The sequence below is a fragment of the Balaenoptera musculus genome, chromosome 9, assembly GCF_009873245.2.
Source record: "Balaenoptera musculus isolate JJ_BM4_2016_0621 chromosome 9, mBalMus1.pri.v3, whole genome shotgun sequence".
NCBI lineage: Eukaryota > Metazoa > Chordata > Mammalia > Artiodactyla > Balaenopteridae > Balaenoptera > Balaenoptera musculus.
In genome coordinates, this window is record NC_045793.1 from 21,438,419 (window position 1) to 21,458,705 (window position 20,287).

General features: G+C 54.1%; 1 protein-coding gene across 1 annotated transcript in view; it reads left to right on the forward strand.

Moving 5' to 3' along the window:
• The window catches only part of PLXNA4 (plexin A4), a 447,305-nt gene that overhangs the window by 418,789 nt on the left and 8,229 nt on the right, over positions 1-20,287 (forward strand). The window contains exons 26-31 of the mRNA XM_036863673.1: positions 5,013-5,116; positions 5,647-5,746; positions 6,868-7,058; positions 8,141-8,310; positions 12,312-12,524; positions 19,114-19,264. Coding sequence (XP_036719568.1) covers positions 5,013-5,116; positions 5,647-5,746; positions 6,868-7,058; positions 8,141-8,310; positions 12,312-12,524; positions 19,114-19,264 — 929 coding nt within the window. The remainder of the gene's footprint in view (positions 1-5,012; positions 5,117-5,646; positions 5,747-6,867; positions 7,059-8,140; positions 8,311-12,311; positions 12,525-19,113; positions 19,265-20,287) is intronic.

Here is a 20,287-nt window from a genome sequence, read left to right on the forward strand (position 1 = left end):
CTTTGGCGGGGCTCCCCCTCCCCTTCTCATCCACCTCCATCTCTGTGGTTCTCAGCTCGACCCCAGACGCCTTAGCATGGTATTCCAGGCCTTTCTGAACTCAGCTCCTGACTTGTATGTGCCTCGCCAGCCTCTCCTTTCCACGGCCTCCTGCAAGGACTCATCCACGCGGATCCCTGGAAGCGTCACAGAAGTGGCACCTTTGCACCAGAACGCCTCCCCTCCCCCACATACCCTCCTCGGCCTGTCCCTCTTCTGGCTCTGATCACCGGGCCTGTGAGCCTTTGTTCTCCTGCACAACCTTCTACACAGAGAGCACTTCAGGGGCCAGGGCTTTTATTAAGTTTCCTTGTTTAACTGTCTGATGTCCCACTGGCACAGTGCCTGGCACACTGTGGACACTCACAGTTTTGAGCGAGTGAAGATGGAGCTCTAAGACTTTCTGGATCTGGATTTTCAACGTGGTGGCTGCAGAAGACGCCTCTTGTGTCCTAATCCAGGGGGAGGCAGATGTCCTGGTCCAGCACGGGCGTGGTGAGGAGTCACTCTGAGTGTCTCAGGATTCACTGGGACCGTCACTGAGCTCACATCATTTGGTGGCTTGAGGCATTTTCCAGTCTCTCACTGTGCCCCATGGGCAGGAAAAGCTGTCTGGGTGGCTGGGCATTCATCCAGAGGACAATGGCCATTGGCCCAGCTGTCACATTGCCCCTCGGCTGTTCTAACAGGATCACCTGGTACATAGCAAGGTGTGGACACAAACGAGAGATATATTTTTAGTGCTGTTTTTATAGGCAAGACAGAAGAAGCCTGTTTGGTGAAGAGAATGCTGAATTTGGGATGAAGAGACCTAGATTCTACTGACTTTCATTACTGTTATTAAAACTAAGCATATGTGGAATACGCAGCAGTACCCAGAGCACAAAATTAGCTGTGCCCTCGCTCAGGGGCCTCATGACCTGACCAGCCGCCCACACTGGTAAGGGCACCAGATCTGAAGGTGGCAGGCCTGCCTCGCCCTCAACTGGTCCACCCTGCCCTTAGGGTTCTTTACCACTGGGTAGGGATGAGGGTTCATGAAGCCAGCTATGCAATTTGGGGTGTGGACTCTTCCCGGGACAGACAGAAGCCAGCAGCTTTGGTCTTTGACCTTGGCTGTTCCTGGTCCCAGCTTGAGCTCCACTACTCATACCTCTGTCAAAAGGAGGTCATGAAGTCGCACAAGAGCACTCCAGAAAGGTGAGCCCACTCTGCTATTCTGATTTTCTTGAAACATTCCATGATGAGGAGTCTGGGAAAATAGAGGCCTTGGCTGGTCTGGATGAAGGGTTTCAGGAAAGAAAGGAAAAGGGGTAACAGAGAAGTGAAGTGTGTTCAGGCCACAGGTAACCTCAAGGACCCCGAGCAGAGAAGAGTGAGATTTAGGGACAGGTTTCCACGTTAGCACGCTTAAATCACTCGATGCCAGGGAATCCCTGCCCTGATGTTGCAACCTCTTCCATTCTGGGTCAGCTGGGCAGGCTACCCATGGCCTTGCTTCTTTCCTGCACGTCCCAGCTGCCAACACCAGGCTCCCATCTATCTGGGGTTCATTCATCAGGAGTGGTTTGGGGATGGGACAGAGAATTTCACTTTTTTACCTTTCTGATATTTCAGGGAAAAAGCACTTAGCAATTTTCCTGTAGAAGAGGTAACCAAAATAACAGGCTTGAGAGATCTAAAAGCTAAGTATTCTCCAGCTCGCTATCTTCATGTTGGTATTCGGAGGACCAGTCTTAACTTTTTGAGATAATTGCCAAAACGACACTAGTTGATGCCTCCCTGCCGCCCACTGGCGTCCCATCAGAGGCAGGGGCTGGGCTCCAAGGACCGTAGGACTGGGACACCAGAATGCCTCTTCCTGCAGTCCCTGAACGTGTGACTAAGCACTGACGTCAGTGACCAGCAGGCTTCCTGCTGCCCCTGACCATCCTGCTGCCCGTGGTGTATTGTCACTGCCCACAAGGCTCAGCCAGTGGGGAAAGCGTGCGACTCCCCCATCAGCACAACTTGATTTTGTGGAGGGGGAGGTGCTATGTCCCACTGGGATTCCTGGAGCTCAGAGTATGCACTTGAGGGGAGGCAACTACCCGCCAGCATCCCAGTGTGGCCACAGCCCAGGTTCCAGTCTGGCCATCACTGCCCCTCCTCCATGCTCCCGACACTTGGGTGGCTCAGGCACGTGGCGGGCACCACGCTACAGAGCTCCGAGTTGTGATGACCTCCAGGTCTGTCTTCCCAACCTGTTTCTTTAATTTCCCAGTCATAAAATTGGAAGAATGAGTGATAATCACTTCAGAGAGCTTTCACTTCTGGCAGTGGACGTGCCCAGTTGAGGTTCTGGAGTTCAGCTCTTCCTTTGTCCCAGGTTCTAACAGCGCGGCTCACATTTCACCCCTCACTGTAGCTCTCTGTCTGCCCACCACGGAGCGGCAACACACAGGTAGAAAATCCTTTCACTGCTTGGAGAATAAGCCACCGTTACTCGCTCACTTACTCTTTCCCTTCTTTCGTCTAGTCACTCTTTCACTTATGTATTATTCATGTAATGAATACCCATCAGGCACTTACTGTGTCCCAGGCGCTGGGCTAGCCCTGCTGGTAGGCATCTGGCAGCATCATTTTTGTACTCCTAAGGACAAGCCATCATTCCTTGACTGCCCTGGGGGGAGCATGGCCACACTCTGTCCTGTTTTTTCGGTTGGGGACAGGGATGGCAGACTGACCTTCATCTGCTTACATAATTACTGGACATGATTCAGAGTCAGGGCTGCTGAGTAGGGCTGCACAGGCTGTGCACTGCACAACTTCAGGCCAGTTGTGGAACAAGGAAGTCCTGTCTCTCGCTCCCGAATTAGTCACCAGCTGTCACTGCTCAGTCCCCCAGGCCGTATGGCTTGTTCAGATCCCCCTGAGAGGTGCTACAATGCCATCAGCAAGGGTGCCAGTGCAGCTGATAAACCAGAAAGCCCCCACGGCCTCTGCAGTGAAGGAGACTCCTCTTCCCTTGCGCCCAGCCAGTAGACTTTGTGTCCAGAGCTCAGGCCCCGCTCCTCCTCTGGCCCCCAGGTGGGGAATGCAGAACACTGCCTGCCTCCTGTACCCTCACCCATGCAGCCTCTGACTTAGTGTCCCTGGCACTATTCACCAGGGAAGCGGGGAGACCCACAAGGCTTTATCTTTCAGGACCTGCTGTGCGACTGGGACAAAACATGCCACTGCCATATCCTTGGCCCAGGCTGGTCTTCACCAGAGTCCCTCTGTACCACATAATTCGCTATCTCACCAGCTGGGAGATATTCTGCTTATTTTGCCCTAGCCACGCAAAAAACATGCACCCATACCTACCTGCATAAAATTTAAAACAAAAACAAAAACCACAACAAACAACATGACAACAACAAACAGAACACTGCTGACCAGTTGCCCTCGTGGGGCATCTCCCCTTTTGTCTACCACCTTACCTGCCCCGAGGCCCTCACCTCCATAATCATTCCAGCTGTGCCATCAACAGCACTAAGCGATGGGTAATCCCCAGAGACCTCTCAAGGCTCTTCTGCTCTGGCAAACACGCGTGGCAGCCTCGTGTTTTCATTCCTGAGACAGCCCGACGCTACAAGAAGCTCTAAACCAAGCAGCAGACAAGCCCAGGAGCTGGAGGCAGGGACTTGGATATTAGGAGCATCTCTGCTCCCCCTAAGGGCAGGCAGCTGCCTTCCTGGGTCTGATTTTCATCTGTAGCACTGGTCATGCCAAGTGCACAAGGCAGGAAGGAATCAGTCCTGGACCCCCAGCTCAGCCTTGACAGGAGAGGAACAGAGGGAGGGAGGACAATATGTGTGTCTGCGAGCTGTAGGAAAGATCCTAGGCAGGGGTCAGACAAGGACTGCGGGTAACTCACTCCAGCCCCCAACCACATGCCGCAATACCCGGTGCTCTTGCCTGTTTCAGAGTTTCGGCATCTGTGAGGCGCTGAATGGGGTAGTGGCTGCCTGGAAACCAGATTCCTGGCTTCCTGGCAGGAACACGTGTTGTATTTGAATTGAAAAGGCCGTTTTTCCTTGCTGGTGTGTGCGTGTGAACGTGTGTGCATGCGTAGATGTGTACGTGCCCGTGCACGAGAGCTGGCCTGCGTCTGGCACGCACCTGGGTCTCCACGTGCAAACAGTTCAGGACTGGCATGTGCGTGCCTCCACCTCCACGTGATCTGTACCACGTGTGGCCATGAGGGTGTGGTCGATGAGGGACAGTCTCCTGTCTTCCCACGTGGGGTCCGTCAGCAAGCCCGTGTGTTACAGGTGTCTGGGCCCGTGAGGAGAACGTGGGACCTAAGCGTATACCTATGGCATCAGATAATTAGGTGTTGGATACATCACCGAGAGGCTGTTATCCCCATGAACCTTGTGGGCACGAGGCTGTTCTTGGGCGTGAGAATAGGTTTTGCTGGTCCCTCCACACACTTTTACTCAGTCACCCGGCCAAGGGTGGCCCACCTGCCAGCTTTCGGGTACGGGATGCACCCCTAGAACAGGAACAGGGTGCACAGTGACCGAATTTGCAGCCTTGGTCTCATTAGCTCCAAGACCTTACAATCAAGCAGAGAGTACGTGACGGTGATGACACCACCTTGTATTTGCTTAGTACTTTCTTAAGTGCCTTCACCTGCCTTTTTCATTCAGCTAATAAGCAGAGACTTCTTGCAGATGTGGCCACTGCTGGAAACAGGTGGGCCACGGGGGTGACATTATTCCTACTTCTGTCACATAGTTTGTTGGGATGAGAACCAGAACTGGAATTCAGGGCCCCCCCTGTGCTGAGAGCTTCTGCACCCCTCCCCTGGGAGTGTCTGCTAGCACCTGTCTGTCCGCGGATGCACCCCGAGAAGGTGCCATGTACGTGCCTGCACAGGGGTCCTCAGGATCCCACGGGAGGGCCCTGAGGACCCCTCTGAGATGCGACTGCTCTCCCTACAGAGTGGCGACAAGGAAGCGGGGCGAGGATGATCCTGCAGGATGAAGACATCACCACCAAGATTGAGAACGACTGGAAGAGACTGAACACCCTGGCGCATTACCAGGTGAGGTGACCGTGGAGTGGAGAGGGGCTGGCGAGCTGGGCAGCCAGGTCCCTGGGAGTCTCAGTCCTTGAGTAGCAGGGCTGCCCTGAGGCTCTTACCAAGCCCTAAATCCACTTCTTCACCAGCACTGCATGTGCCCTTAGCGACCCAGGGAAAACATGGCCCCCAGCCAGGAAACCCTGACCTCCTTGGAGATAGGTTGCCAGGTGCATGCTTCCCGCAGGGCATAGGCACAGACCCTGTGGTACCCGGAGTTTAAGGCTGGGTGCTCCCCCAGGGAAGCATCAAGACAGAGGGTGCTGGTGAGAAGCTCTTGCCAGAGTTGCTCCAAGAGTGAACCCCAGCACAGACTACGATTCTGTATTCAGATCTGTGGTGCTGCATCAAAGGAAAGCTGACAGCCTCCTTGGTCCCCTGGTTCTCGGTGAGGCACTGATTGCCCCTGAGGACCACGTTCATCCTGGCTTGTCCTGATTTCCTGGGGTGGCAGAGTTTCTGTGCCCAGGCCCTTACCTGCCTTTTCCCGGTAGGTGCCGGATGGTTCTGTGGTGGCTTTAGTGTCCAAGCAGGTGACAGCCTACAATGCAGTGAACAACTCCACCGTCTCCAGGACCTCGGCAAGTAAATACGGTGAGTTCATTGAATCATTCTGGGGAGGAGAGGATGCCCTGAGCAGCTGCTGTCATTGCTGGCAGCGCTGCTGGAAGGCAGTGGAGGCCCGGGATGGGGCGCGGGGGTGAGGAGTCGGGGGGGAGTCAGGCAGGCTGGCCACCAGAGAGGAACTCTGGCCTGGAAAGGAGGCTCCTGGTTCCAGGCAGGGGCTCTGATGCAGGAGCAGGACCTCCATCCTCAAAAACAAGAAGAAAGTCTAACCTTCCTGAGCATCCTACAGTCTCTAAGATGCTTTCACGTTTGTGATAACTCGTTATCAAACGTCAGGTTCATAATGATCAGTGAATTAAATAATTATTATTTCCCCCTATTATGCAGATTAGCAAATTATAACTCAGATGCACAGAGGCTAGATGACATGTAAAGGACACACACTATGAAGCAGTTGAGGGAAGGTACAGACCCAGGTCTCTGCTCCTCGGGGTGGGGAAAAGGGCGCCGATGTGGGCTGGAAGCCTGGAGTGCCTTCTTACCAGCAAAACGGGTATTGCAAAAACTACCAACTTCACGGGATGGTTCTGGAAAATAAATAGAAGACACCATAGAACGGTGCCCGCACACCGGGGGGCTGCCTCTTCTTTTCCTGCTCGACACTGATCTCACCGCACCTCACGTTTCAGCAAATAAGTGGGAGGAATTGGTCCAGGCGAGAGGGGCGGATGAAGGTACACAAGTGACACAGCGGTCACTCAGCTGGCCAACCGTCATTTGGGGAGACAGGCTCCCTGCTCTTTCACTGGTACTTAACTGGCTGCACAGAACACATCCTGAGACTTGAGAGCTCTTATAAGGAAAGTCTGAAAAAGGACAAGCTTATATTTTTACAGATTGAATAACAAGGGCTGGGGAGATGCAAGTGCAGGAGGGAGGGGAATCTGAGTGGGTGGAGTAGCCACGGAGAGTCTCCCGGAGGCGGTGGGAGCGTCCCAGATTCAGGAATGGACGGAAGCGAGGCAAGGTGACAGCGCCTGCAAATGCAGGAAGGATCGGAGTTGGCCTTGGCTGGAGCCGAGGTGTGTCGTGAGCAATGGGCCGGAAGGCTGGGTGGCCTTACCCGCGTGGGGTCCTTGCATTGGCAGAAAACATGATCCGGTACACGGGCAGCCCTGACAGCCTCCGCTCACGCACACCCATGATCACCCCTGACCTGGAGAGTGGCGTCAAGATGTGGCACCTGGTGAAGAACCACGAGCACGGGGACCAGAAGGAGGGTGACCGGGGGAGCAAGATGGTGTCTGAAATCTATCTGACGCGACTGCTGGCCACTAAGGTATGGGACTTCAGACAGGGTGCGGGGCACCTGTGGGTTATGGGATGGGACTGCCTCACCTCAGAGAAATGCCAGAGCTGGCAAATACCTAGCATCTCTGCCGGTGCCCCCTCTCCCATCCATTCACGCAGGCCCTGCTGATCAGTGCCGGTCTCTTTCCCAGCACAGAGCCTCAGAATCCTTCTCAACCCAATGCTGCGGCCAACCCCACCCATACATCCGTGCTGGCATGCCGTCAGAAGTTTTGATTCCGTCCCTTCTCTTGCCCTTGCTCAAACAGAGGGACACTAACCACGTGTATTCATAGTCTTCTGCCACGCCTTGTGGAAGAATGACTATTTCTCTGGGTGTCGTGATGGGAACTGGGGCTCCATCAGTGACTTTCCAGGCGCCGTTTCTAATCCTGGTTCTGGGGACATCCAGCACGGATCCTGTATGGGTGCGGTTGGCTGCAGCACTGGGTTGAGAAGGATTCTGAGGCTCTGTGCTGGGAAAGAGACCGGCACTGATCAGCAGGGCCTGCGTGAATGGATGGGAGAGGGGGCACCGGCAGAGATGCTAGGTATCTGCCAGCTCTGGCATTTCTCTGAGGTGAGGCAGTCCCATCCCAGTTGGGCCCTCACTCCTGAGACTGGCCTCGGCTCTGCTCTCTGCAGAGGCAGATGAGTAACTGGGCATTAGCTGGCGTGAATAATGCCTCCACAGAACCAGCAGATTGTGTTTGTCTGCTCTGACCGAGTGAGTTGTTCATTAGCATTTGTGAAAAGTGCTAAAATAACACCATCAAAGGGTGTTAAACCAAACCGAGTTGTTGGCAGAGGAAGGCTTCCTTAGGTCCAGTTATCGGTGTTATGTCTATTTTCCACGTGCTGGGGACATGGAAAGCTGCTCGAGACAGATGCAGGCGGGCAGGGGGAGGGTGCAGATTTCACATGTGCACTTGCAGGCTTTCACCCAAGCAGGCGTGGCTGTGCACTGTCCTCCCCTCCGCCCGCCATCTGGGAGGCCAGTCGATCTCAAAACCCAGCCTCAGAGCTCACGGGGCAGGCGAGCTGTGCCCGAACTTGTGCCCTCCTCCGCAGGGCACACTGCAGAAGTTTGTGGACGACCTCTTCGAGACCATCTTCAGCACGGCGCACCGCGGCTCCGCCCTGCCCCTGGCGATCAAGTACATGTTTGACTTCCTGGATGAGCAGGCGGACAAGCACGGCATCCACGACCCGCACGTCCGCCACACCTGGAAGAGCAACTGGTGAGTGAGGGGCGAGCAGAGGATGAATCAGGAGAGGCCAGCCTGGAGTCCATGAGCTCAGGCGGGCCTCAGGCCTTGGAGACGGGGCGAGGGGCCGTGGTCCACCTTCCCAGCAGGGACTCTGCGCAGGCGCTCTCTCGGGGCCTCCATCTCCTCCCCGATTATGTGTGTGCTCACTTCCTCTCTCCCTTCCCTCTAGTAGAATCATCCTTCTTTCCTATCAGTCAGTCAGTCAGCAAACATTTAACCAACTAAATGAGCAAAAATGAACATGCCAGATGTGGCAGCCAGGTGGCTCTCACATCCAGGTCCCTCCCCTGTGCCTGACACTATGTTAGACCCTGAGGCTTCTGCCCCCCGTGGGCTGACAGTCACGGGTAAGAGACAGGAGGGCAGCTGTTCGGACAGAGAGGCACATGCGACAATAGGGGACGCATGTGTGCAGCTGGATTGTAGAGGGGCAGCATCTCACCGTGACTCTTAAGTGGAGTTTGAAGCACATCTAGGAGTCACCTAGGTGAACGAGGAGTGTTTCCGTTCTATTCAAGAAGTGGTCTTCCCTTTCCACAAACCCCCTTCCCAAACTCCCTTTGGGGAAGGGACCGTCTCATAACTACTGTGTCTTTGAGACGAGGGGATCCTCTAAGTCCTAAATGACCCTCTAGATGTCTCACCATGGTCCCCTCTCTCCTTTAGCATATATCATCCTTTCCCTTCATTTGTGTGTCAGTTGTGTTTCAGTTTGAGACTGCAAGGTCAGACATCAGTATTCAGCTCTTGTGATGGAACCTTGCACAAAGCTGAGACTCAATAAATATTGATGAAGATGCAGGGCCAAGACGGTCTCTATTTGAGAGTTCTACCTGGGATAAAGCTGCTTGTATTTGGTCCCTTCAGTTCCAGAATCCCCTCCCAGTAGTTTTACACGGTCCCTGTCCTGGGGTGCTCTTCCCCAGAACATTCTTCCAAAGCATCACGAGCCTGCTGCCCAGCACCCACCAACTGCTAGGACTGACATGGTACTAGGGCTCAGCCAGGTGCCCTGACAACCAGCCCCAAGCCCCAAACCAAAACCTAGATTTAGGCAGAAGTCAGCCTGTGGCTCTGAAACGTTGTTTAATGTAGGATGCTCTGGCTTCTCCTCTCTTTCACCTGAAGCGTGGTGCATCGCTACTGAAATTGGGAAGTCAGTCAGGCAGGTACAGAGCTTTGGGCCATAGAACTGAAGAGTAGGGTTTGCTCCCACAGTAGTTCTGGGTGAGAGAAGATCTTGCATCGTGGAGTTCTTGCAATCTTTCTGAAATAAGACTCTTCGACTCTGGATTCCCCATCTAGTACAGTACACTGGGTGAAGGCTGTTCTTTCCTCTGAAAGGCCTGCAGGTCTTGTCCCTCCCCGTGCCTGCCTCTAGGTAAGACTGCATTGCATTCTGCCCATCTTTTTAGCATGACTCTGCAGAGCTGTTCCAAGGGCACGCCCCTGATCTACCCAGTCTGCTTCTCTCTGCCACCAAGTCTTCCTACTTACCACCCCAGCTGAATGCCTGCAGCCTTCAGAATTCAAGGAATGCCCTGCCCAGACCTTATCCAGATGCTGGGGGAGCTGGTATTTCCAAAACATCCCCCCTTGCTCTTGTAGCCCTTTACAAGTACATCCCCCTGAAATGGTATCTAAACCATTTGTTTTCAGCTCATACCTCCCGCTGGGGTAAGGTAAGGGCACCTCCAACGATGAGATGCCATAAAGTCCTTGAAGGGAGGGCAGAACCTTCCTTCCTGCCAGCTCTTCCAAGTGCCAGGTGTTATCGTAATGAGCTCCAGTGTCAGTAAAGGAAAGCCCAGGCAGTAGACAGTGGTACCAGCTCTCAGGTCCTCTCACCAGAGGATACACTCCCCCCGACCCTGATCATAGCCACATAGGCAAGACGAAGTTAGTCCAGGAATTATGAAGTCTGCATACTGACTTAGAGTTAATTGTCCCTGATTGAAAAGAGATTGTTTCTTTATTCCTAGCCTAAGTTGTTAACTCACTCACCCTCTCTGCTACTCCCTTCCTCCACATTCCCCTGCCTTTTCGTCTTTTCAATAAACCTCCTGCTCATTTAGCCTGAGTGGCTGCAATCAACCAGAGATTAGCGCCACCACTAATGTTAATAATATGCTAATATTTCATTAGGCAGGAGCTGCTGTGGTTTCCCTGTTTGATTTGCCTGTCAGCACAACTGGCTGAAGGAAGGGCAATGTTGGGGAGAAACAACCGTGCAGCAAATATGGGCTCCCAGAGTCCCTTTCCAGGTGGGGCTGCCGGAAGCGGGAAGATGGAGACCGGAGACTGGTCTACATCAGCTGGGCAGCCAGGAGTCCCTCATCCGGGGCTCTCAGCCCAGCTCTCATGGTCTCCCCTGGGCAGTTGCAGTGACCCTGACTTTCCCCCGAGTGTCAGAACTTTCGGTTCCGTCCCTTTATTTCCTCTTCTGGATTTCCCAGGATCAAACAAGTGCCACTTACCATTGTCAGACCTCGGTGCTGCCTGCACGGCACACTTTGTGGGAACTTAATAAATACTTGTTGACTGATTGATTGATTGGCAGTCTTGAATATGAGGCCTTACTGTATTTTAGCATTTGTTGTATGTACATGCTGGCTGCTGGGAGATACAACAAATATAGAAATCTTGTTCTTGCTGGATTGAAATAACGTAATTCAAAAGAGTTTAAGTTGTAAGAGGCAAGCCAAACACAGGCAAACATTATAACTATTATTACCAACCTTGAGAACAGCAACCAAACAACAATAAAGCATCAGGGCACGTAGCAGGAGGTGAGGAGGTGGAGGCAGAGGGAGGGAAATAAGTGATCCCTTGCTGGGTGCCACCCCATTTCCTGACCTGCGTCTCCACAGGCTGGATGGAAGCTGCAGAATCTGAGAGCCAGCAGAGTACAGTCAGAAGGGGCAGGTGGGCAGGTTTTGCCCGATGCCTTGGAACCCTTTCTAGCAACAGATAGGTGGCTTAGTTAGCAGACCACACTGCAAGTTTCATCTCCTCTTTGGCTCGTTCCCCTTTGGCAGTACCTTCCTCTCCTCTTCCTTCAGCTTTCATCCAGCTAAGGAACACCTCTGCATCTTTAAAACTGAGACCATTAAGTGTCGTCCTCTCTGTGAAGACTTTCCAGACATGCCCCTCTGGGTAGACTTGCTCACACCTTCCTGGCTCCCACACTGGGCCCCACCCATCCTTCAGGTCCAGCACCCAAAGTTCTTAATTGCACGTCTGACGTCCCCATGAGCCCAGCAGTATGCAGACTTCTGGAGGACAGGGGATGGGTTTTATTCACACTGGACCCCCAGTTGCTGGCATAGCTCCTGGTATACAGCACGTGCTAACTGGAAGAAAGGGAGGGGAAGGAGGGAACACAACGGGGCAGGTGAGAGGCCGGGAGTGGGGTCTGTTCAGCATGCCAGCTTAGGGATGGGGATCAGTTAGCTCCACTCGAAGTGTTCAGCGCCAGGGCCCTCACCACGTACGAATAAGCCCACACGACCAGGCAGGAAGGGCGTGGCTTCTTCCAGTCATACAGTGGAGGGCAGAGAATCAGATACAAAGCCCAGGTTCCAGGCTGTTTAAGGTTTGCCAACCAGACATGCCTTGTATCTGTGGCATAGGGGGCAGACAGTGGAATAGAGAGTCAGAAATTCCATTTTCTAGTACCTGTCATGGCTGCCTCGGACCCCAGAGCCTTGTGTTCTCAGGGCAGATGGTGAGTCCTGTGGTCCAGGCTGGGCATCGAGCCCTCCAGTGCCCATCAACGCTGTATCTCTGAACAGATTGTTCAACCTCGCTGATCTCCACGTCCCCGGAAAGTGAACTGATGACATAGAGAAGGCCCCTCAGAACCCTTGCTTCCCAGCCTTTTCTCTTTCTCCAGGGAACTCTCTGGGTCAAGGCACAGTGCCCCCCTGCCCCCCAGCTCCCTTGACCATCTGCCTCTTCCCTCCACACAGCCTGCCCCTGAGGTTTTGGGTCAACATGATCAAGAACCCCCAGTTTGTGTTTGACATCCACAAGAACAGCATCACTGACGCCTGCCTCTCTGTGGTGGCCCAGACCTTCATGGACTCCTGCTCCACGTCGGAGCACCGGCTGGGCAAGGACTCCCCCTCCAACAAGCTGCTCTACGCCAAGGACATCCCCAGCTACAAGAACTGGGTGGAGAGGTGAGTGCTGGGCCGGGGAGCCCAGGTAGGCCCCGGGCTGCAGCAGGCAACTTCCTCGGTGGATGTGGGACCCCCTTCCTTCCCCTCCGCAATGGGCAGGGCTTGCAGACCGGTCCTGCACGAAGCCCCAGCCTGCAGTGGTGACACCACAGCCCAGGGACCCAGTATTGTCAGCTGAAACAAGAATGGGACATGGCTAGAAGTTGCCACTGCACTCTGCTCCCCTGCATAGAGGGCCCAGCTGTTTCTAGGCCCAGGAAGGAAACAGAGTTCCCTGCTCTGATGCCCACTAAAAAATGAAAAAAAAAAAAAAAAAAAAGATTCCAAGGGACCAAATAACATCCTGCCACAGACAGGCTGGAGGCCCGTCCCCATCTGCCCCTGTCCATCTGGCAGTTCTTCCAGTGTCCTGCGGGGACGTCCTTGTCACACTGAACAGCTTCGCACAGTCCCAGACCCCTGACTCTCAACACGATGAACTCTTGATGCCCGGGCCCTTACGGTGCCTTCCCAGCCATAGTGGCCCTAATCTAATCCCGTCTCAGCAGTGCACCTGTGATGGGAGGGCCACCTGTACGCTGTGGAGCTGGGCTCCTCTTGGCACAAAGCTAACTCACGGTAAAGAACATTCATGGTTTGTCCGGGCTGTATCAGCTCCATATGCCAAGCACCTGAGCTAAACAACCAGCTGAAAGTCTATTTATTTATTCATCACAGTAGCTCCGGAATATAAGAGGACAGGCTTTATAACCTCATTTTGTGTCCATGAAGGTGAAGAACTATACGTACAGAATGGTTGAGTAATCAGTCCAAGATGACTTAAGTGGCCAAGAGAAAAGTAGATCCCCAAATTCAGCTGACTCCCAAATCTCTTTTCTACAATTTATGATACTTTTAGACAGGGCTTTTGCCAACCCATATGGTGTCCGTGTGAATTAAGGCAGGTGCCCCTTCCTACCAGACGATGTGGCCCCATGCCAGGCTGCATGGTTTGTTGAGTGACAGGCTAGCTGTCAGTCCTAGCTCACCCTCTCAACCGAGCACCTTTGTGCAGTGAACAACCTGCACACCTCCACATGGCAGTCTTGATTTTAGAGTCCCTCTCTCTTTTTTCTAAGTAGCTTAAAGATAGGAAACCTGGATGGAAACTCAGATTTGGTGCTTTTTTGAAGAGTCAGTCAGAGACCAGAAATTGTTCTTGACTCAGTGACTGAGACAAAATGAACAATATTGTTTCATCCATGGCAGAGAGACAGTCTCCATCTTTATAGCTGAAAACTGCCTTCCCTTTTACAGAGGGAATAACTGAGAGCGGGGTGGGATCCTGGCCACCCCGGTAACATAGTTCTGCGGGAAGAATTGCATTTTGTTTTCCCTCTCCCTCTGTTCTTTGATTTCTCCCCCACTGCTTCCTGCTGCTGCATGTGGTGGACTTCCAGCCTTGGCTGTCAGAGAGACAGCTCACTCTTTTGTCCTCGTATCTGATTATGTCTGAGTCACCAAAGAGGCTCTTACCTCCCCCTGCGTCGACAGTGGCTCATTCTTCTGACAACAGAGCTGCCAGGAGGAGCAAGGTCTCCTGTGTGGTCAGCTGGCTCTTCAGCAAAAAGAGAGAAGAAAGAGGCAGCAGCTGGGCACCTGTCCTGGTGCAATGTCACTGCAGTGGGACCTCGGGCAGGGAGGCAGAAAGCAGGGATGTGAAGGGCTGGGAGTATTTATGAAACGTCTGTGTAGAGGATACTTCCCCAGAATGGCCCGGTTAGCCGGAGGTGAGAAGGATGCACGTGCCGGGCTAATGGTCTCCCTTTCACTTGGTGCTAAATGAGATTTGTGCCACGCAGCTGCTATAGGTCACAAGTAACCCCAGTCCATTTGGTTATTTTTAGGAGTGCCTTGATGGTCTCCGTTTCTTATCCCACCCGTTTCTTAATAACCAAAGGCACTCTCAGGAAAGTCATCTCTCACTTGCTTGGGGTCCCAAATCATTTCTCCTCCCCTTCTGGGATGAGGGTACAAAGACAGAGGGGTTGGGAAATAGCACAGATAGGTCTGGAGATCAAGCCTAGAGTGCTTCTTCCCTCGGTGATGAGTGGATCAGTTCCAGTCTCCCTTCCCGAGGAGGCTGGCCTCTGAGCTGGTCTGGCTGCTGGGAAATGAAGTCCAGCAGCACAGAGCGTGCTCAGGACCCACAGCCAGCCTGATCGCCCGCCTTGGCCTGCCGAGGGCACTGGCAGCCTCCAGTTCAGAAGAAGGATGGTAGAAGGCCCTTTTCCTGTGGCCAGGGCTGGCCCACTTCTGATTTCGATGTTCAGTTGCTGTGAGCGTGCAGACAGCGTACACAGGGCCCAGGCGCTCTGCCTCAGTGCTGTAGAGCGTGCCCTGCACACACGTGGGGAGGGCCTGCTGTCCTCACAGCTGAGAAACAGGGTTTATTCTGGTGGCCCTCTCTATAGGGGAGTGGGAGGCATACGGCTTCAGGAGTCCTCACGAACTCTGTTGGTTGAGCAGCCCAAGTCACTCTATCATACCTAAGCAGGCTTTACCTCCTGGAAGTTCTTCATCTACCCATCCCCCCACATCCCCCCCATTCTCCCCCTCACCCTCCCGTCCTTCTGCTTGTCCCCTCATCCATCCTCCGCCGCATTCCTGCCGCCAAATACCTCGCAGTGCTTGTGGCTGGTGGCCTCGCTGCAGACTCCCAGTCTTTGCTGCCTCCATTCCAGGTATTAGGGGTTTTGCTTACGGCCATGTCTAGTGAAAGGGAGAAGAATCTCTTGGTTCCCCAGTAGCAACCAACTGCTACCCTCGTCTCAGCAGAACTCAGCAGTGTTGTCTCCAAACTGGTGTGTCATGATCAGCAGTAATTTCTATTTCACTGTCAACAGCAGCAACAGTTTCATGTTAGAGGGATTGCCTCTCATTTTAAATTGGAATTAACCCCGTGGCAACGGTAGCCTCCCTCACCTGCAGGCACAGGTTTTCCACATAGGAGTGAATGGAATGGAGCCACCGTTGGGCCCCTGGGAATTGGACCGGGGCATGCCGCTCGCTGGGATGCCATCTCTCACCTGTGTCACACATGAAAAAGGCTAAGAATTTTAAATATTTTAAAATGCCTCCTAAAGAAGCCATCCATTCAAAATATAAAACTTGTGACAGTTCACCCTGGGAGCTCATACTGGAGGTGAAGTATGGACATCTCATTAACTTACTCATTCATCCATGGGTCAAACATTTATGGTGTCCATTGTGGGTGCACTGGACGCTCGGGGTGGATTAGACTTGATCCTTCCCTTGTGGTCCTCATGGTCAAGGAAGACACACAGACAGGCCCTCAGCAAGCCCCATGAGCTGTACCAGTGGGGGCTCAGGGAGCAACGTCCTGATTCTGCTGGGCCTGGGGAGGTCAGTGAATGAACACAGAGGAAAAGACTTTTATGCAGGAGCTTGAGAAGTTAAGTATCTATACATCAGAGCCTTGGGCTCTAAACGTCTTTCACGTCTGCACCTTAATCCGTGAGGTGTTTGAAGGGATGAGGATACTTTGTTCTTCTCTAAGGGTCCAGGGCATTGGAGACCACCTTCTCAATCACTGGGGCCATCCTAAAGGCAAAGATGGGGCACCCAGCATCACACACTGGGTGCATCTCACAGAAGCACATGAATGTAAAACACTGCAGACGGGTCAACAGCAGAGAATCCAGCTCTCTGGGGCCCTGCCCTTTGTAGCAGCTCCTGAGGACCAGTATCAGGACCACAATGGGGCTGGCATCCCACCTGGTTCCCTTCTGGAGAAGGACTCGCCTGCAGGAGGACATCCCATGGGAGCAAGTTCAAGCACAGGAGCCCAGGCTGACCTTTCCCTTCCTCACTGCACAGCTAGCTGCTAAGAACACTTGTGTGAAGTTCATTAATGGGACGTTAATTGCATTCTTCACAATCCATAAGGCTGCTCAGTGGCAGAGCCCAGCGCAGAGCCCCAGCGCAGCAGGCGCTCAAGAGAAAGCAGTTGCGCACACGGTGCAGAGATGCCAGAGCAGGGCCACTGTCAGGCTCAGGGGGTGCTGGCCAGGGACTGGGGTTGGGCAGAGCCCTGGAGAGGAGCAGGGAGAGGTCGAGGCGAGGGCAGCAGAGACCTGCAGGGCCGATGGGCCCACTTGGCTCCAGGCAGGGCTTGGGGTGAGGATGGGCCGACTGTCAGCAGACCTCAAGCCCCACACTCCTCTAGGACATCAAACTGCCCAAAGCCACTCAGCTCAGCCATTTAGAACTTGCTGAAGGTGAGGACGCGTGGTCGATCCACTCGTAGGCTTGTGTGTGGCACCGACGTGCACTGGTCCCATCCAGCGCCCTCTGCACACAGGCAGCAGAGGAGGGGCGGGTTGCCCCGTGCAGACCTGACCTCACTGTGAGCGGGAATCACGCAGAGCATGTCCAGGCCGGCTGCCCCATGACTGCAGGTGAGGAGTTAGACCCCTGCCCTCCCACACTCCACTCTCAACCCCCCTCACACTCTCTCCCTCTCTTTCTCACACAGACTCATTTTCTATATGTCCTCTTTGGAGCAAAGGACTGGGCTTTTAGTGCGGTAAAGGCAGGCCATTGTGAAGGGACAGAGTGCCGGGCGACTGCTGTTTCCCATGAAGACAGTGGTCCCTAACCTGGGCTCTGAGGCCCCTCACAACCATAACGGTCGCACTAGGAGGCCTCATGCTATTTGCAGAAAGCCTGACAGAGCCGTCCACCTACCTGTAAGGTTTCACGAGCAGGTAACGGGAACGGCAGGAGTCTTCGCTTCTGATGACGATCACGTCCCATCAGGGGGAGCCTGGGGTTTTCCTCGCGGTCAGTAGGCCTGACTGTCCGTGGTGACAGGGTGTAACCGTCTGGAGGAAACTCCGGACCCAGCCATGTTGCTAGAGCTGCGCCTGGCTGCTGGCCGCGAGACAGAAGTGAGAGGGTCGTTTGTTCCTCTTTCCTCCCCCCATACGACCTGTGGACGTGACCCAGTACCGGACAAATGTATTTGCTCACTAGGCATGGAGTCGCGAGGGGACGATGGCACAAGTCTCCTTGGGAGTGGCGAGGTTGGGGCCACCACTGACGCCCTGGTTCTCTGCCATCAAAGGGAACATTGCATTTATTGCCTTCCAGAAATAGAGGCAATGAATCGAGTCTCTCGCTGGAACTTTAGTACCTGGGATGTCATTACCTGGAACCCTGGGGACCCTAAAGATGTTTTGGGGTGGGATTCAGGCCTGGAAGAGAGTGGGCTCTTCTGGGATGGAACAGAGGAACCAAAATGAAACAGGACAAGGAGCTGAGGGGCCCAAGGGCTCTGGAGACGAGGGAGGGCGAGGGAAGAGAGGACCCCACACTGAAATAAGGTTGCGAAGAAAGGAAGTCCAAATGAGCCGGAGGCAGGACGGCCCCCGTGCAGGGCTTTGGCTCAAGTAGGGCGGCCAGCCCACCCCTTGCCAATCCTTGCCGGCCTGGGGATACTCTGGCGCAGACTGACCTGTCGGTCACACAGGCCCTTGAGCATGATGCTGGAGTAGCACACGAGTGCCACCTCTGATAGTCTGTCACCCAACTCCTGGGCACCTAGGGGCAGAGGTGAAGGTGGGCACAGGACTGAGAGATTCATGGTCAGCATGGTAAGGGATGCAGGGGGAGAGATGCAGGGCTGAGGTCCAGGGTGAGAATAAACCAGAGCCTCTGAGAATATTCCCTCCACTTACCTGATCAAGCCTTGAGTTCTGGGAACCCAAGGCCTGTCATTGTCACCTGCACTTTCCCAGGTGAGAGTGACTCTCTGAACACTTTGTTCCCCCGCTGCCTCACTTGCCTCACCCTAGTCCCCGCCACCCTCCTCTGTTCTAAGCTCTCAGGCTCACTCTCCCCAGCACTGAAGCCGCGGGCATTCAGTGTGGGCTGAGCTGGGACACCACAAGGACCCCTGCGCGTGCTGCCCCACGGCCCTGATGCTCCCCCGCCTTTGCAGGTGCCTGGTCTCTTTCACGTAGCCCACAGCCGAAAGCACCTGTCTTGGGGGGCACCAGGGCCCTTCGGTTCCTCATTAGGAAATGACACAACTCCCCTCTGGTGGGAGAGTTGGGGGTTGCTGCATAAAATGTCAAACTGCAGAAATTAAAAATGTAAGTGTTGGCATCTAATTAACCAGTTGACAGGAGTGCACAGCTGCAAGTGACAGTGACTGATTGCCTTCTGCCGGCCTCTCCCCGCAAGCGGCCCCCAGCCCCACCCTTCTCCCGGCTAACCTCAGAGAGGGGAGGACATCAGGGCAGGGCAACTGTCTAGAAGAGCCTTCAGGCCCCATGGAGGGGATGTCTTGCGTCTGTGGGAGGGGGAGTTAGAAGGACACACAAGGCAGACTGGACCACTCTTCCGGGAGCCAGGAGCAAAGCCAGTGCAGGCGACAGTCACTCCTTCCTCCTGTCCCCACCCTGTCCCCCCTCTGATGGTGTCTGGGTCACCCTCCGAATCTGCTGGCCCCAGACCCGGCGCTGGGAGTTTCCATCTCTCCTCTGCCCCGCACGCACGGTTCCTCACGCCCATGCCTTGGCAGGTATTACTCAGACATCGGGAAGATGCCGGCCATCAGTGACCAGGACATGAATGCGTACCTGGCTGAGCAGTCCCGGATGCACATGAATGAGTTCAACACCATGAGCGCGCTCTCCGAGATCTTCTCCTACGTGGGCAAGTACAGCGAGGAGGTGAGCCCTGCCCTGCTCGGGGCCCGCTGGGAAGGACTGGGGCAGGGACCCAGAAATCCCTGCCCAGAGCAGCCTCTGCGCCCAAGAGCACCACCCCAGACACACCCCTCCCCCACGTCTGCTGGGGAAACTCTACCACCCAGGACTTGGGGGCTGTGCTCTAAAGACAGGGATGCTAGAAACATACCAGTCTATCAGTTCTACACTAATCCCTGTTCTTTTCAGATATATAGATCAAGTATCTCTTTTGGTTTTTTCTCTTTATTTTTTCTTCCCTGCTATTCCTGCTCCTTTATTTTTTCCCTTTCTCTCTCTGATCTAATTCTCTTTAAGCAAGCAGTTCCCCACTTCCATGGGCGGGTCATAAGGAAAAGAATAGAATAGAATAGCATAAACAAGATGATAGGGTAGGAGAGAATCAGAACAGAACAGATACAGACCAGAGCAGAATGGAGTCTATTTTTAGTTGCTGCATTCCCTAGCTAGGAAACTTCACCCGGCGTCATCGCCCCTGCAGACACCGCCTTCTTTCTGGCCAGCACAGAGGTGCCTGTGGTTTTCTTGGTCCTACCGGTGTAGACCAGGTAGGTTCAGAATCCAGGCTCCCCACGTCTGAGCAGCAGCACAGCTGCCTTGTGTGGAAGGCAGTAACAGGAGCCGAAGCCAGGGCCCCGGCTTCTCTACTTCCTCCCAGCCTCCTTCCCGAGGGAGGGTCTAGGAACTCTGGATTAAGGAAGGAGCCCCAGCAGGGCCCAGGGCCTGGTGTCCACAGGCCATGAGCAGCATAAGGCTGTGAACCTCAAGTGCAGGGAAAGTCAGTGGTGGGTCCTTTAGGGGAGGGTCCCCAAAGCCAGCCTATGGGCCAGTGCTAGTCTAGGGCAGTTTCCACCTGTCTGTGGCCGCAGACAGTGAGTGAGGACGATGTAGAGTGAGGCCAATATATGAGTGCCGCTGTCTCATCTTGGAAAGGACTGTCCCTTAGTCTGCAAGTTCACTCGTCTACGGTTAGTATTAAAACGTCCC